Raw genomic sequence first — 15,199 nt, 5'->3', positions numbered from 1 at the left:
ACCTTCCTCTATCATTTGTTATCAATGTCTCTCTTCCCTGTTGACCAGTGTACTGGATTTAAATCTGGTACTCCCATAACATGGCTATGTTCCATTTCCTTTTTTTTAAGCTGGATGTTCAGCCCCTAAGCCAGATGCATACTCCTTATTGGAGCAAGGAAAGGATCCCTGGATGGTGGTGATAGCCATGACAAGAAGGTGAAGCTCAGGTGAATAAGGGCTGGTCACACGGGGGAGCTTCTACCAGTAATAACAGAGATTGTCTGTGAGGTGGTAGCACTTTTCAGATGTTTGTGTGACTCTCCCCTCACACAAAGAAACAAGGCCTGAGATCTAAGGAGAGCAGGAAGACTGTATCCCAAAGAACACTCCCTCTCAACTCCCGTCAGCCACTCCTCCTGTCTTTTACATTCCTCTTTTATTTTAATGATGGAACTAACCTTTGGTCCCCAAAGACAGTTTTTTCTTTGAATTGAATTTTTTTCCCCAATTGCTCTTTTGCATTTAAACTTGGATATGTATCTCCAGCCAGCAAATGTTTGTTGAAACCTTACAGTTTTCTTATCTAGGACAGTCAGGGATTGTTTTTAGGGAGGAACATTTGAGCTGAGACCTGAATGAAGTTGTTGTGTGTTGTTAGGAGCCGTTGAGTCGGCTCCCACTCATAGCAACCCTGCGTACAACAGAATGAAACAGTGCCTGGTCCTGTGCCATCCTCACAGTTGTTACTCTGTTTGAGCCCATTGTTACGGCCACTGTGTCAATCCATCTCATTGAGGGTCTTCCTCTTTTTCACTGGCCATCTACTTTACCAAGCATGAGTTCCTTCTCCAGGGATTGGTTCCTGCTGATAACATGTCCAAAGTATGTGAGATGAAGTCTCACCATCCTCGTTTCTGAGGAGCATTCTGGCTGTACTTCTTCCAAGACAGATTTGCTCATTCTTCTTACAGTCCATGGTATATTCGACATTCCTTGCAAACACCATAATTCGAAGGCATCAGTTTTTGAGTTTTTCTTATTCGTTGTCTGGCTTTCACATGGGAAACCCTGGTGGCGTAGTGGTTAAGAGCTACAGCTGCTAACCCAAAGGTCGGTAGTTCAGATCCACCAGGTGCTCCTTGGAAACTCTATTGGGCAGTTCTACTCTGTCCTACAGGGTCGCTATGAGTCAGAATGGCCTCGAGAGCAATGGTTTCTTTTTTAGCTTTCACATGCATATGAAGCAATTGAAAATACCAGGGCTTGGATCAGGCACACTTAGTTCTCAAAGTGACCTCTTTGCTTTCTAACACTCTAAAGAGGTCTTTTGCATCAGATTTGCCCAATGCAATGAATCCTTTGATTTCTTGACTGCTCCTTCCATAGCTGTGGATTGTGGATCCAAGTGAAATGAAATCCTTGACAACTTCAGTCTTCTCCCTGTTTATCATGATGATGCTATTTGTCCAGTTGTGAGGATTTTTGTTTTCTTTATATTGAGCTGTAATCCGTACTGAAGGCTGTGGGCTTTGGATGAAGTAGCCATGTAAAAGTCAATAGAATGTGTGTTAAGGAAGAGGGAAGAAAAGTGCAAAGACCCTGAGGAAAGGCTGAACTTTGTTTACTAGAGAATCAGAAAGAAGGTCAGTGTGGCGAGAGTGTGATGTCTGTATAGCGCACGATTTCTCTAAGTGAAAGGGAGAATTGTAAAAATGATGTTAGAGAAGCACGCAGAGATCAGATGATTTAAGTCCTTGTACGCTATTGCAAAGAGTGAGGTTTTATTCTCAGTATGAGAGGAAGCCCTGGGCGGGGTGTGTGCACGTGAGTAAGGGTCTTTGGTTAAAGATCACTCCGGGTGCTATGTGGAGAATGGGGACAGGAATGTCTAGGGTAACAGATTTCTCTTTATATATGGCCTTTCTGGCCCTGGGTTTTTAGTTCTGCCAAGATGATTTGCAAAGGTATTGGACAGTTTGCTATGGAAATAAGGTGTGTAAAACCTTTGCAGGTATTGGTCGATTACTGTGCAGACTAGGTGACTGTTGCCTACCTAGGGGTTTGGTCAGTTTTGCCATTCTCTTAGGCTTAAAACTACCAATCCTACAGAGGTTAGGGGGGACCTAACTACCATCAAGAAGAAGAGCCAAGGAGCAGAGCGTGTCCTTTGGACCCAGGGTCCCTGCACTGAGAACCTTCTAGACCCAGGAGATAGAGACAGCGGTAGACGGCACAAAATGGCACTCGCAGCAGGAACCAGGAGACCAGTGTGAGACAGCCGCAGTGGACTTGCCGACCCATGCGTGAGAGAGCTGAACACCTTCAGGCAGGAGGCTTGCTGGCAGAGTGGGGTGCCTCTGGGCACTTGATGTCGGAGCGGAAAGAGTCGTAATACTTGCCCAAGTGGGGCCCAGTGGCAGAAGCCCAAGCACAGCCTGCCTGTGGGCATGGCTGAGAAGGAGCTGATTGGTGTCTTGGTTGGAAGCTGTCCTGACTGACAAACTGTATCCTGTCTCCTGCCATGTTTCTGTTACTTCTAAGTTGATTCTGATCCTGAATTGTAACCTGTTACTCCCCAAATAAACCCCATAATCATGAGTATGGTCTATGAGTTCTGTGCAGCCATTGTAACAAATCAGCGAACCCAGCAGAGAAGTAGAGAGTGTCTTGGGAGGGCCAGCTGGTGTCAGAATTGGTAAGACGATTGGAGAGAGGAGTTGTGTCTGACCTCCACCTCGTAGAAATGAGTTTAATGCTGATCTTGATTCTCACCCCGCCTCCTCAAGTTTGGTGGCTTCTGATGCCACCATGTTACAGAACGGCACCAGGAAGACTAGTCAGAGGACTAGTTCTTTGGGGAGATAATGAGAAGTGATTAGTTTCTGGTTCTATTTTGAAAGTAGAATTAATGGAATTTGTGGATAGTCCACTAGGACTCAAACATACCAGCGATCACAAAGATGGTGCAGGACAGTGTGTTTCATTCTCTTATATGTAAGGTCGCCATGAGTTTGAGCTGACTTGATGGCAACTAACAATGACAAGCTGATAAATTGCCACTACCTATCTGTGAGTTTGTCGTACTGTGGAGGCTATGCCATTGGTATTTCAGATACCAGCAGAGTCACCTATGGTGGACATGTTTCAGTGGAACTTCCAGACTAAGACTAGGAAGAAAGACTTGGCAGTCTACTTCCAAAAATTAACCAATGAAAACCCCGTGCTTCATAAGAGAATGCCTCATACGCATGCAAAAGTTGGATGGTGAAAAGGAAGACAGAAGGAGAATTGATGCATTCAAACTGTGGCATTGGCAAAGAATGTTGAATATACTGTGGACTGCCAAAAGGAGAAACAAATCAGTGTTAGAAGAAATACAGCCAGAATGTTCCTTAGAAGCAAGGTTAGTGAGACTTCCACTTGCTTAGTTTGGATATATCATCAGGAAAGACCAATCTCTAGAAAAGGATATCATGCTTGGTAAAGCAGAGGGCCAGTGAAAGTGAGGGAAACCCTAAATGAGATACATCGACATCATAGTCACAACAATGGACCCAGATACACCACTGACTGTGAAGATGGTGCAGGACCAGGCAACGTTTCTTTTTAGTATATATAAGGTTGCCATGAATCGGAGGTGACTTGTCAAAAAGTAGCAATAACATCTGATAGACTGGAAATAGAGGTGTGAGAGTTTGGAAGCTTGCAGAATAAATCAAGAGTTACGCATCTGAGATGGACATCAGATATCCACGTGGAGACGTTATATAAGCGTTTGGAAGCCCGACAGGGGTGGGGTTGGTATCAGGACTGAAGAGATAGACATGGGGTGAATCTCTGTATCATGGGACTGGATGAGGTCATGGAATGAGTTGGTTTAGATGGAGAAGTAAAATACAAGGAGTAAATGTGGGCTATTCTAACATTTAGTTGAGAAACTGTTGCAGGAAAGGAAATTAAGGAGTAAGCTGCCATCTGGGAAGTAACTGGGAATGCAGTGTATTGGGAGCCAAGCGATAGAGTTAAAGCGGGAGTGGTCAACTGAAAGATCCCGCTAAGAGGTCAAGAAAGATGAAGGCTAAGAATTGGCTATTGGATGTGCTAGGACAAAAGGTATTGGTGACCCTGGCAAAGTAGGCTTGGAAGTGAGATAAAAACTAGAGTAGGATAGTGAATTTTACCAGTGTTGAAAGCCTGTTTGAGGAGCTCTCAAAGGTATCAGTAGAATTTTAAAATGTCTTAGACTTGTTTTTAATTATTAGTTTTTCATATCTTATTTTTATTGTTGAGAACATACACAGCAGAACATACACCAATTCAGCAGTTTCTACATGTACAGTTCAATAACAGATTACATTCTTCAAGTCGTGCAGCCGTTCTCAACCTCCTTTTCCAAGCTCTTCATTCCCCATTAACATAAACTCACTGGCTCCTAAGTTTCCTATCTATGGAAATGCTGTTTTCGGTTTGATCCCATATATACCAAAAAAACCAAACCCGTTGCTATTGAATTGATTCTTACTGATAGCAACCCTATAGGACAGAGTAGAACTGCCCTGTAGAGTTTCCAGGGAGTGCCTGGTGGATTCACACTGCTGACTTTTTGGTTAGCAGCTGAGCTGTTAACCACTCCACCACCAGGGCTCCAAATACAATATATTGCATGTTTTGATAATGTGACATTTGAGCAGAAAACTAAAATGAAGTGAGGAAACAAGCCATGGAGGTATCCGGGGGGAGAGCATTCCAAAAAAGAGGGAACCGTAAGTACAGGGGCATATCCTTGGCGTGTTCGAGCAGCAGAGGCCATTGTGACTGGAGCAAAATGAAGAAGTAAGACAGTGGTTGCAGGTGATGTCGGAGGAGTGGCTGAAGGCGGGCTTCTGTAGGTTCTTATGGGCCATAGTAAGGATTTTTTATTTTATTCTAATGAGGTAAACTCTCGAATTTTTAGCAGGGGAATAATATGATACGAATTAGGTTTTGAAAGCATTTCTCTGGTGCTGTGTGACTAGCTTGTCGGACAGAGACGAAGCTGGGCCAGGTGGGAGGCTGTTGCAGTGAGACACGGCGGCTTGGCCTCGGATGGTAGTGGTCAAGGCGGTTTGATTTTTGATCAGTTTTGACTGTACAGCTGACAGGGTCTGCTGACGGACTGGATGCCCAGCCCGACGTCTGTTTGTTTCTGGGTGTTCACTGTTGCTTTACAAGCTTCCTTGTTCTCATCCAAAGTTTGAAAACCACTGATTTATTTTGTAATTATTTTCTTCCCTATAAGCTCTTCTCACTGTTTGTTCTTTCCTTGTGACTTTTTTTTTCTATTTGTACAAAATAATTAGGAGCTGTTTAAGCCATCCTATTCATATGAAAATTATTTTCATTTCACCTACCAGTTTTACCTTAAAAGTTCTATTTCTTCTGGAAAACAGAAACAACAGGAATTTATTTTCTTGTTATCTTACAGACTTTGAATCCAGCTGTGAGACCAAGAAGTCATCTCCAGAAAAGAGTACTCATAAAATGGAATCAAGCCAGTGGGAGACAGTGGGAAAACCTCTGGGTCTTGACCTTGGGTGTCATCGTCCTGGAGGCATCATGGAGTACAAAGGCCAATTTGAGAGACAACAGAGAAACCAGGGGGCACTTTTCATGCATGTGAAAACCTGTGAAGAAAAGACCATTCGAAGTCATTCCACATCCTCTACAGAGGAAAAATGTACAAATGTAAGCAGTGTAGACAAGCCTTCGGCTACCCGTTATGCCTTATGCAGCATGAGAAAACTCATAATGGAAAACATGCTGAAATGAAGACGTGTAGGAAGACCTTCAGCAAACAGCCCAGCTGTGGTCAACATCAGAGGTTTCAGACTGGTGAGAAACCATATGAGAGTATGGAATGTGGAAAGGCCTTCGGTCGTAGTTCTGATCTGATTCAGCCTCAGAAAATTCATACTAATGAAAAACCGTATCAGTGTAAAGCATGTGGGAAAGCCTTTATTCGTGGCTCACAGCTCATGGAACACCAGAGAGTTCATACGGGAGAGAAACCCTATGAATGTAAGAAACGTCGAAAAGCCTTTAGTTATAGTTCACAGTATACGCTTCATCAGAGAATTCATAGTGGTGAAAAACCCTATGAATGTAAAGACTGTGGAAAGGCCTTTATTCTTACCTCTCAACTTACTTACCTTCAGAGAATTCATAGTGGCGAAAAACCCTTCAAGTGTAAGGAATGCGGAAAGGCCTTTATTCTTGGTTCACACCTAACTTATCATCAGAGAGTTTATACTGGTGAAAAGCCTTATAGATGTAAAGAATGTGGGAAGGCTTTTTTATGCGCGTCCCAACTTAATGAGCATCAGAGGATTCATACAGGTGAGAAACCCTATGAATGTAAGGAGTGTGGCAAGGCCTTTATTCGTGGCTTACAACTTACCATCTGAGAGTTCATACAGGTGAGAAACCCTATAAATGTAAAGAATGTGGAAAAGCCTTCATCTGTAATTCTAATCTCACTCAACACCAGAGGATCCATAGTAATGAAAAACCATACAAATGTAAAGGATGTGGAAAGGCCTTTAATAGTTGCAAACAACTTAGTGAACACCAGAGAATTCATACGGGTGAGAAACCCTTTGAATGTAAGGAATGTGGAAAGGCCTTTATTCGTGGTGCATATCTTACTCAACATCAGAAGATTCATGGTGAGAAACATTACGAATGTCAGGTCTGTGGGAAGGCCTTTATTCGTGTCACACAACTTTTATCATCAGAGAATTCATACAGGTGAAAAACCTTACCAATGTAAAGAATGTGACAAGGCCTTTACTTATGGCTCCCAACTTAGTGAACACCAAAGACTTCACAGAGGTGAAAAATCCTATGAGTGTAAGCAGTGTGGGAAGGCCTTTATTCGTGCTTCACACCTTACTGAACATCAGAAGACTCATACCGGGGAGAAGCCCTATGAATGTAAGGAATGTGGGAAGGCCTTCAGTCGGGGATCGGAACTTACTCTACATCAAAGGATCCATACTGGAGAGAAACCCTATGCATGTGTTGAATGTGGCAAAGACTTTATACGTCATTCACAACTTACCAAACATCTGAGGCTTCATAATTAAGAAAGCCACTGAATGGGATTTATTCTAAGGCTTCACCTGTCTTCAGTTGCTCTGGTGTATTAAGAGAACCCATATTGTGATAGTAGTGAATGTAGGACATTCTTTTGCTTCACCTCGGAATCTGCCTCTTTTTGGAAAGCCTATAGTAACTTCTGGGAGCCCTGGTGGTGCAGTGGTTAAGCACCCTGAGTGCCCAGCTGCCAACCAAAATGTTGACGTTTTGACCCATTGGCTGCTCCACAGGAGAAAAATGTGGCAGTCTGCTTCCATAAAGGTTACAGCCTTGGAAGCCCTTTGGGGAGGTTGTACTCTGTCCTATAGGATCAGTATGAGTCAGCATCCACTCGACAGCATCGTGGTTTTTTTTGGGGGGGGACATATTAATGAATGTAGAAATGACTTCTGGAACCCTTGAACGTTCTTGAAAAATCTTCATGAGCCTGGAATGTAATGGTGAGGCATGGCCTTTATTGAGCATTATCTCCCTGTCACCTTTATAACTGCAAAACTGGATTAATTACTTGTCCTCTTTGTGTTTCCTTTTCTTTATCTGTAAAATTCCACTACGCTATTGTCATGATTAAATGAAGTAATGCATAGAACACCATTTGGACAGTATCTATCCATTTTAATTATCACTACTGCCATCATTACCTGCTATTAGAGAAGTTAAATGGTAGGAATATTGTATGAATGCTGTAGAAAGATGTAAGCATCTTGTTACCATCTCCCTTTTTCAAAAGCTAGTTAATTCATCTTGTAATAAAAACCTTTAGATTGTAATAAAGTTAACAAAGGCCTTCATTCAGAGTTGATAAATTTTGCGGCACCAGAAAAAATATACTTTACAGGATCTTCTCTGGGAGAAACTACTTTATTGTTGAGTTTTTAATAAAATCAAGGAGAGGTGATTTTTGTACAACAAATTCCAAAACCAGAAATCAGTCATGTAATTCGTATTTTCTGATTAATATTTAAAGGAAAAAAAATTATCAAAATGAGAACCAAAATAGCACCACTTAAAAGACTCGACGGCAGTGGGTTGGTTTTTAAAAGGGTAGAAATTATTGCTGTCTTCAATAAGCAATCAACACCAAATTTATCAGGCACGTGTACTCCTCATAATCTGAACCTATGCCATTCCTGAAAATATGCTGAATAGGGGATTTTCAGATGTCTGCATTTTCAATCCTATACTCCATTTTACTTGGATTGACAACTCCCACGGAAGCAGCAGTCAGGGAATCAAACAACATATTCCATTGGGCAAATCTGCTGCAAAAGACGTCTTGAAAGTGTTGAAAAGCAGAGATGTCATTTTGAGGATTAAGGTGCATCTGACAGAAGCCATGATATTTTCAGTCACCTCATATGTATGTGAAAGCTGGGCAATGAATAAGCAAGACTGAAGAATTGATACCTTTGAATGATGGTGTTAGCAAAGAATATTGAATATACTATGGACTGCCAGGAGAACAAACAAGCCTGTCTTGGAGGAAGTGCATCCAGAGTGCACCTTGGAAGTGCAGATGGCAAGACTTCATGTCACGTACTTTGGACATCGTTACCAGGAGGGACCAGTCCCTGGAGGAAGACATCATGCTTGGTAAGGTAGAGGGTCATGGAAAAAGAGGAAGACCCTCAGTGAGATGGATTGACCTAGTGGCTGCAGTGGTGGGTTCAAACATAGTAAAGGTTGTGAAGATGGTGCAGGACTGAGCAGTGTTTCCTTCTGTTGTACACAGGGTCGCTATGAGTTGGAAGTGACACGGCAGCAGCGAACACAACAACATATCGCCATTGTTTTAAATGGAGAAAATGTGTTCCCACGCCATTAAAAACCCCTAACCAATTTCTCAAAATATAATTCAAATTCAACTTAAACCACCTACATGACTTCTGTGAAGTATTTCTGAATAATGTAAAATATTTCAAACCCCAACAATTAGTGAATTAGTCGATACTTTTCTGGGCTTTATGCAGTGATATTGAACAATATGAAATATGAATTAAGTTTTCCTACACTTCAGGTAACAGATACTAAAATGACAGTAAACAGTGAAACATGTTAGATGCATAATAAATACAAATAACACTTGGCAAAATAAAAGCAACTTTTAAGTAATGGAATCCTGACAAAGCGTCGTTGAATGCAGTTGGATGGTCAGAGGAGTGATGGTGGCTCTGGTTGGTGTTCGGTGAGTGAGAATGAACTGGAGAAGGTGTTGAGGCAGTAAATGATTGAGATTTTTCCATGTCTGATTCCCAGGATTTGGTGGATAGTATTCTCAGAACTCAAGACTCTAAAATTGGGTGACTATGAACCGCATCCAAAGCCTTTGATAAAATAACAAACAAAAGTTCCCTCAAACAATACTTACCTATTCTAATTGCAGTGCACTTTGCTGTTTTCTATTATAAACATTGTAGCTTACAAAATTGTCTTCACAACTTAATGATCATGATTCCCACTTTAAAAAATACTAATATATATTTATATACAGCAAAACTATAATCCAAATGATCATTAGCCATTTTAAAAACTAGGTAGGTAGATGACTGAGAGCCACTAGACATCAGTGAATAATCAGTGTAATCACTGTAATGCCACTGGAGTCACGCAATCTTCATCTCTGAGGTACGTCTTGCTCAGAGTGGACAATTTGCCATAACTGCTCTGTCATTCATGATTCAGAGATTAACATTGTGGCCAAACTCCAAATTTAAGGAAAATTTAAATAATGAAATGATTGTAGATTATAATGGACTACTAAAAACTAAGGCAGTGATAATACCTCTGCCTAGTAACAGATTCTGAGAACAACAACAAAAAAATTACCTTTGTTCAACCCATTGCTTCTCTGACCTCATTATGAATCCCTTTTCTCCCCTAATATTTATTACTACCTTTGGCTAGCGCTGCTGGTATGTGCCCTTCCGGTTTCTGTCGTGACTGTCTTCGTGACATCGAAGAGAGTTTCCTCACCCCTCCAAGGGGGCGTGTGTTTGATGGACTGAGGGTGCTGTCATTCTCTTATGACGACCTTTGGGTTGTGAACACACTTGGAGATGTCCCGTCTCAACTAAAAGAAGTAAGAAATTGCAGCCCTTGAGGCAGCTTCCTAACGTTGGGTGCGTGCAGTGCGATGCTTTTTACAGCTTGTGGAAGGAAAATACCTGTGGCTGGAATTTTCAACGCCCTCTTTTCGATGCACTCTCTCGTCATCTCACTCAATTTCCTCAAGGATGGCCTGCGTTTAGACTGCTTCTATTTCAAAAAGGGAAAGTTGGATGAATATTCATTCAGCCCATCCGTTAATGACATGCCTCAAGTTTTGAAAGTTGGAATTTCCCTTGTAAGGTAGCCAGAAGGGGGTAGGCGGGCACACGAGTCAAAGGATCATTAAAAACATGGTGGCAACACTGCTTTAGTTTTTACTGATTACATGTAGAGGTGTGGGTGTGCGTATATATACACATGCGTGTGTGTACGTAAACGCATATATACGTCCGTAAACGTATGTATGCATATATATGTGTCTATATGTATGTGCATACATACACGTATATGTACCCACGTACACACTTAGGTATATAATGCATACATATATAGGTAAGCATGCACGTACACGTGTACATGTATACACACGTACACATACGGGTATACTTATATACATATGTATATGTATATACACATATATATGCTTACGTGTACGTACACATATACACATACATGCACCCGCACGTACATACACAGATGTAGATATACGTGCACACGTGTATATGTGCACATACGTATCTGCATGCGTGAGTACGTATCTGCGTATACGTATACATACGTATGTATACATATGCATATATACAGAGGCAGACATACATACCTGTATATGGGTGTCGTAGGAGTACGCACACATGCGCATACGTGCGTACACACGTATAAACCCGCATACGGACATGCGTATCTGTATGTCTGTATCTATATCCACACACGTGTATGTCTTTTTGTTACTGTCATCAGAGTGGGTTGAAATCAAGATACATCTATTTTTTAAACTGGGTTTTTCTTTTCAAAAGCCATTCTGCTTGTATTGCGAAGTTAACTTACCTCATACTGGAGAGTTAGTGCGAAGATGGAGCCCTGGTGGCTCAGCGGTTCAGAGCTCAGCTGCTGACCAAAACGACAGCAGTTCAAATCCACAGGCTGCTCTTTAGGAACCCTATGGGGGCAGTTCAACTCTGTCCCGTAGGGTCACTACGAGTCCCAACCCACTGGATGGCACACGACGACAACAGTGCAAAGATTAAAAAAAAAAAAAACACCATGCCCTACTCCCCACCCCAGCACTGTTAAAACTTGGGTGTTTCCATTTTCGTGCTTTTTTTTTTATTCTACTTTTTTTAAACGAACAAACTGTTCTCAAGGACAGCCTGCGTTTAGAGTCTCTTCCTAGTACGTCTTCACGGGATAACTGCACAAGCGTCTGTCACCTGCTTTTTGACATTTTCCCCATAGAGAATCGCGAACATATACAAAGACGGAGGAGTCCGAGTACCCGTCGCCTAAGCTTTAGTCATCTTCCGATTTAAAACTGGTGCCTTCCTAGTTTCTTCTTCCCGTGGACACTTTGCTGGGATGTTTTCGAGCCAAACAAGCATATAGTACTCTTCCCTTCCTGAGTATTTCAGAATGGATCTTGAAAAGAGAGGGGTTTATCAGATACCCAGTCTGTTGGAAGCTTTCTACGACGACAGTTTCCTGGAATACTTCAGTGAGGTCTGTACACGGCATGAGCTTCGTACACCTTCCTTTTCTAACCTTCGAGAAAACTCTTGGGGGCATGGTAACACGTGCAACGCGGGAGCGGCAACACTGCCCTCTCTCTACCTTACCGTTCTCCCCCAGCTTGAATATATACGCACCTCACCCCCACCTCACCACGGGCTGAGGTGGGGGTGGCAGTCGGGGGTGGGGGGGTGGGGGCGGAGCGGCGGCCGTGGTCCTCGTCGGCAGGTGGCGCTAGCGCAGCCAGCGTGTGCCCTTGCGGTTTCTGTTATGATTCTCCTCTTGGGCGCCGAAAAAAGCTTCTCCATCTGGCCAAAGGGGCGACTGTTCGCTTGACAGAGCGACGACGGGGGCTTGCTGTCCGTCTAAGCGCACATACACACACACACCGAGCACCTGGAAAGTTTGCCAACTCCTCGCCCTCCTTCAGCACCCCATCCCCTGGGCCAACGCGCGCGGTTCCCCACGACCTCCGCCTCCGGCCCCCCCGCCCCCGCGCCCCCGCGCCCCCCGCCCCCCGCCCCCCCCGCCGCATTCCGCTCTCCGTGACATACGCATGTACATACGCAGGCGGGAGTTGCCGGAGATCTCGCGATGCTCGCGGAGCCGCCGCACACCACTCCCTCACCCCGCCCCAGGCGCCGTTTTCCCGGGTCCGCCCGCGAGCCCGGAAACCAAGCGCTCACGCAGACCCTCTTCAGAGCCTCTGGGTGGGCGTTCGCGGCCGGGCCGCCGCGCCTCCGCTAGACATCACTAAGTCCGGCTTCGCTCCCAAGAGCCTCGCGAGCCGTGGTGAGATGTTTTCGCCGTGGGACCAGAAGGCCCGGAGCCGGTCCGTACCAGCTTTGGGAAGGCGTTCCCGACTGGCCCGCCCCCGTTTGCCCGCCTGCGTCGTAGGAGGATGAAAAGCAATGAGGAAGAACGCTCTCGGTGGCGGTCGTGGTTTTCTTTTGCAACACGGATGCCGGCAAACACACGGCTCCCTCCCTCGGGACACAATTTGCCTGTTAAAAGTGTTTTACATGTACTGTTGGTGCTGTGACAGGGACGACCGTGAAAAACGTTTTCCGAGTCTGCCTGTGCCACACAAGAATTAAAAAAATGAAAAAGAAAACGTCGGGGGGGGTGGTCTCATCCCGTTTCGTTTGTTGCGTCCGTCAAAAGAATACAGAACATCTGCCCGTTCGACGCTTGGGACGTGCTCTCCCTCCCCCCCCGTGGACGCTCATCCCCTTGGGCGCCTACCCGTTCGGCCCTTTCGGGGGCGCGCGCGCACCCCCCATGAGGCTCCCGAGAGGTTTCCCGGCGGCCCAGGGGAGTCTGTCCCCTCCCCCACCCCCAAGCCCCGGCAGGGTCTCAGGTGGACCCGGTTCCGCCCCAATGCCCTTCGCTCCGGTTGTCGGCCGTCACCTGGCGGCCGCGTCGATATCGTTCCCCTCCGGAGCTCTGGGGCGCCAACGAGATGGGAAGCGATCCCGAAGAACGCGCGCTGCCCGCGACGGCCCAGAGCCTCCGCTCAATTTCCCTGAGTCCGGCCTGGCTCCCGGGACCCTTCTTCCAGGGCCCCCTGTGTGGTTTCCAAGTCTGCCCGGGAGGCCCGGGGCCGATCCGTACCTGCTTGGGGAGGGAGGGCGTCCCCGGCCGGCTGCCAGTCAATGAGATGGGATTCCTATCTGGCCGCTCCGGCTGGCCGGCACAGTGCTCCAGGACGCATGCGGCGTCTGCAGGAGCGTCCCGGACGGGGCGGGAAAGGGTCCGGCCGGGCGGACTCCCTTGGCCGAAACGACCCCATGCCGTGGCCAGCCACACCGTTTTCCGGCCGACCGGCGCCGAGAAACGTGTCCGGCGGCGGTGCTGGGGGCGGGGGGAGCCGGGACGAGGCCGGGCGTCCGGGCGCCTGGCGATGCTCCCTCGCCGGCCGCCGATCCGGATCCGTCCCGCTGCCGCCCGCGCCGGTTGTCGCCCGCCGCCTGGCGGCCGCCGCTTTTACATCGTTTTGCTCCGGAGCTCCGGTGCCGAATAGATGGGAAGCGATGCGGCCGCGGTGGCCGAGACGACGTTCCAGGGTGCCGGCGGAGTCAGCAGGATCGTCCCGGCCACTGTGGGGCGCCCGCGCCAGAGCCGTGTCCCGGGATTGGGCCTGCAGGACGTTGTGGAGGCGGCCGCTGGTGCCGTCGTGGTGAGGTTGGGGTTGCCGCTCGGGCGGGTCGACCAGTGCGTGCTGGTTCACCACCGCCGCGGGTTCGCGCGGACTGGGACGGGCGGGATGTAGAGGGCACAGGCAGACAAACGGCCAACACATACCACAGCCTGTCGCGCGCCTCTTTTCATGTGTCCTGGTCGTCACTGGGGCCTCCGGCGTAGGTCCGTGGTGGTACGGGTAGAGTGCCCGGGGCCCGGACCGCTGGAGGAGAGCCTCCCGAGAATTTTTTCCAAGTCCGCTACAGAGGTTCACGGATTGTCTCCCGTTAGCGCGGCCGGCCGATGGCGGCCATAACGCAGCGACTCCAGCGCCTGTGCGGCTTTGGCTACTTCAGTAACCCTGTTCTGCAGGTCGCCCAGAGAATCCCGGGAACTCGGGAGCTGGCGGCAATGGGGTCGTGTTATACAGCGATGGATATGCCGCAGTTCCAGGAGATCGCTGCGGTTGGCGGGCTTCTTCTGCTGCGAGTCGCGGCGTTTCTTACGACGAAAAGTAATCGTTTTAGATCACACAATTATAGGTGGTATGCTTCAACAGCGCAGTGGTTTCTGTAAAAAGTTGCCGAGTTTAGACGTTTCCAAAGTTGTAAGCAATCGAGATTACACAGTCTTTGGGTTCTTGTTGAAGCACCGGCTTCATGTTGTTGCACTGGTTCTTGCATGACTAGGTGCTGTTTTACGATCTATTCGCGAAGATATTGGCATGCGGGTCTCGTGTGCCGTCTAGTTCTCGCGTTTTTCTGTGGTTAACTAAAGTGGCCACAGTGTTTCGTGTGATGTGTTTTTTTTTTTCTGTTCCGTTTTTATAGCAGACGTTTTCGCTATTGGAGTTCAAAGCGGTCCTTCTCGAGCGCTTTTTTTGCCAATACCCAGCATTTATTGCTTGGTATCTTATTGGCTCGATCGTTATTTCATTGTTGAGGTGTCATTGTGCTGTCCCGTAGGGCCATAAGGAGCGCCAGACGAAACAGCCAGACGATGTTCATGTCTATGACAAGAATGTGTCTTACATTTATTGTTACAGGTGCGGGGATCTGGTATTCGCGGAAGTTGAGGGTGGACAAGCATGAAAACGGGGAGCACTCAAGTGTTGTTCAGGCAAGCTGTT

The 15,199-nt window shown here is 46.4% G+C and overlaps 1 protein-coding gene and 1 long non-coding RNA gene across 5 annotated transcripts; one reads left to right on the top strand and one right to left on the bottom strand.

Annotated features, from left to right (window-relative positions):
- The first annotated feature begins 221 nt into the window (after nucleotides 1–221).
- LOC126062549 (uncharacterized) lies at nucleotides 222–7,910 on the top strand. Its single transcript, XR_007514093.1, has 2 exons — nucleotides 222–3,385; nucleotides 5,447–7,910. It is a non-coding gene; the product is annotated as an uncharacterized LOC126062549 (long non-coding RNA).
- On the bottom strand, nucleotides 5,559–14,763 carry LOC126062548 (uncharacterized). 4 transcript variants are annotated; one of them, XR_007514092.1, is made up of 4 exons: nucleotides 11,212–12,360; nucleotides 10,284–10,374; nucleotides 10,014–10,189; nucleotides 5,564–5,645 (listed from the first exon to the last, which is right to left on the bottom strand). XR_007514092.1 is itself a non-coding variant. In XM_049860226.1 (3 exons), exon 1 carries the CDS (start codon nucleotides 14,189–14,191, stop codon nucleotides 13,559–13,561), a length of 633 nt encoding a protein of 210 aa, XP_049716183.1. In that variant the 5' UTR covers nucleotides 14,192–14,763; the 3' UTR covers nucleotides 5,566–5,645; nucleotides 10,284–10,374; nucleotides 13,504–13,558. The 4 variants fall into 4 exon arrangements, 2 of the variants coding, with proteins under 2 accessions (XP_049716182.1, XP_049716183.1); XR_007514091.1 differs by having other exon boundaries at nucleotides 10,284–12,361; XM_049860226.1 differs by lacking the exons at nucleotides 10,014–10,189; nucleotides 11,212–12,360 and adding an exon at nucleotides 13,504–14,763 and having other exon boundaries at nucleotides 5,566–5,645.
- Between the last annotated feature and the right edge of the window lie 436 nt (nucleotides 14,764–15,199).

The sequence above is a fragment of the Elephas maximus genome, chromosome 19, assembly GCF_024166365.1.
Source record: "Elephas maximus indicus isolate mEleMax1 chromosome 19, mEleMax1 primary haplotype, whole genome shotgun sequence".
NCBI lineage: Eukaryota > Metazoa > Chordata > Mammalia > Proboscidea > Elephantidae > Elephas > Elephas maximus.
Note: the sequence above shows the minus strand (reverse complement) of the source record. Positions and strands in the feature narration are given on the sequence as shown.

What these genes read in the sequence shown, in the direction of transcription:
- LOC126062548 (XM_049860225.1), bottom strand. Translation starts at nt 14,191, where the DNA reads ATGTGTTGGCCGTTTGTCTGCCTGTGCCCTCTACATCCCGCCCGTCCC.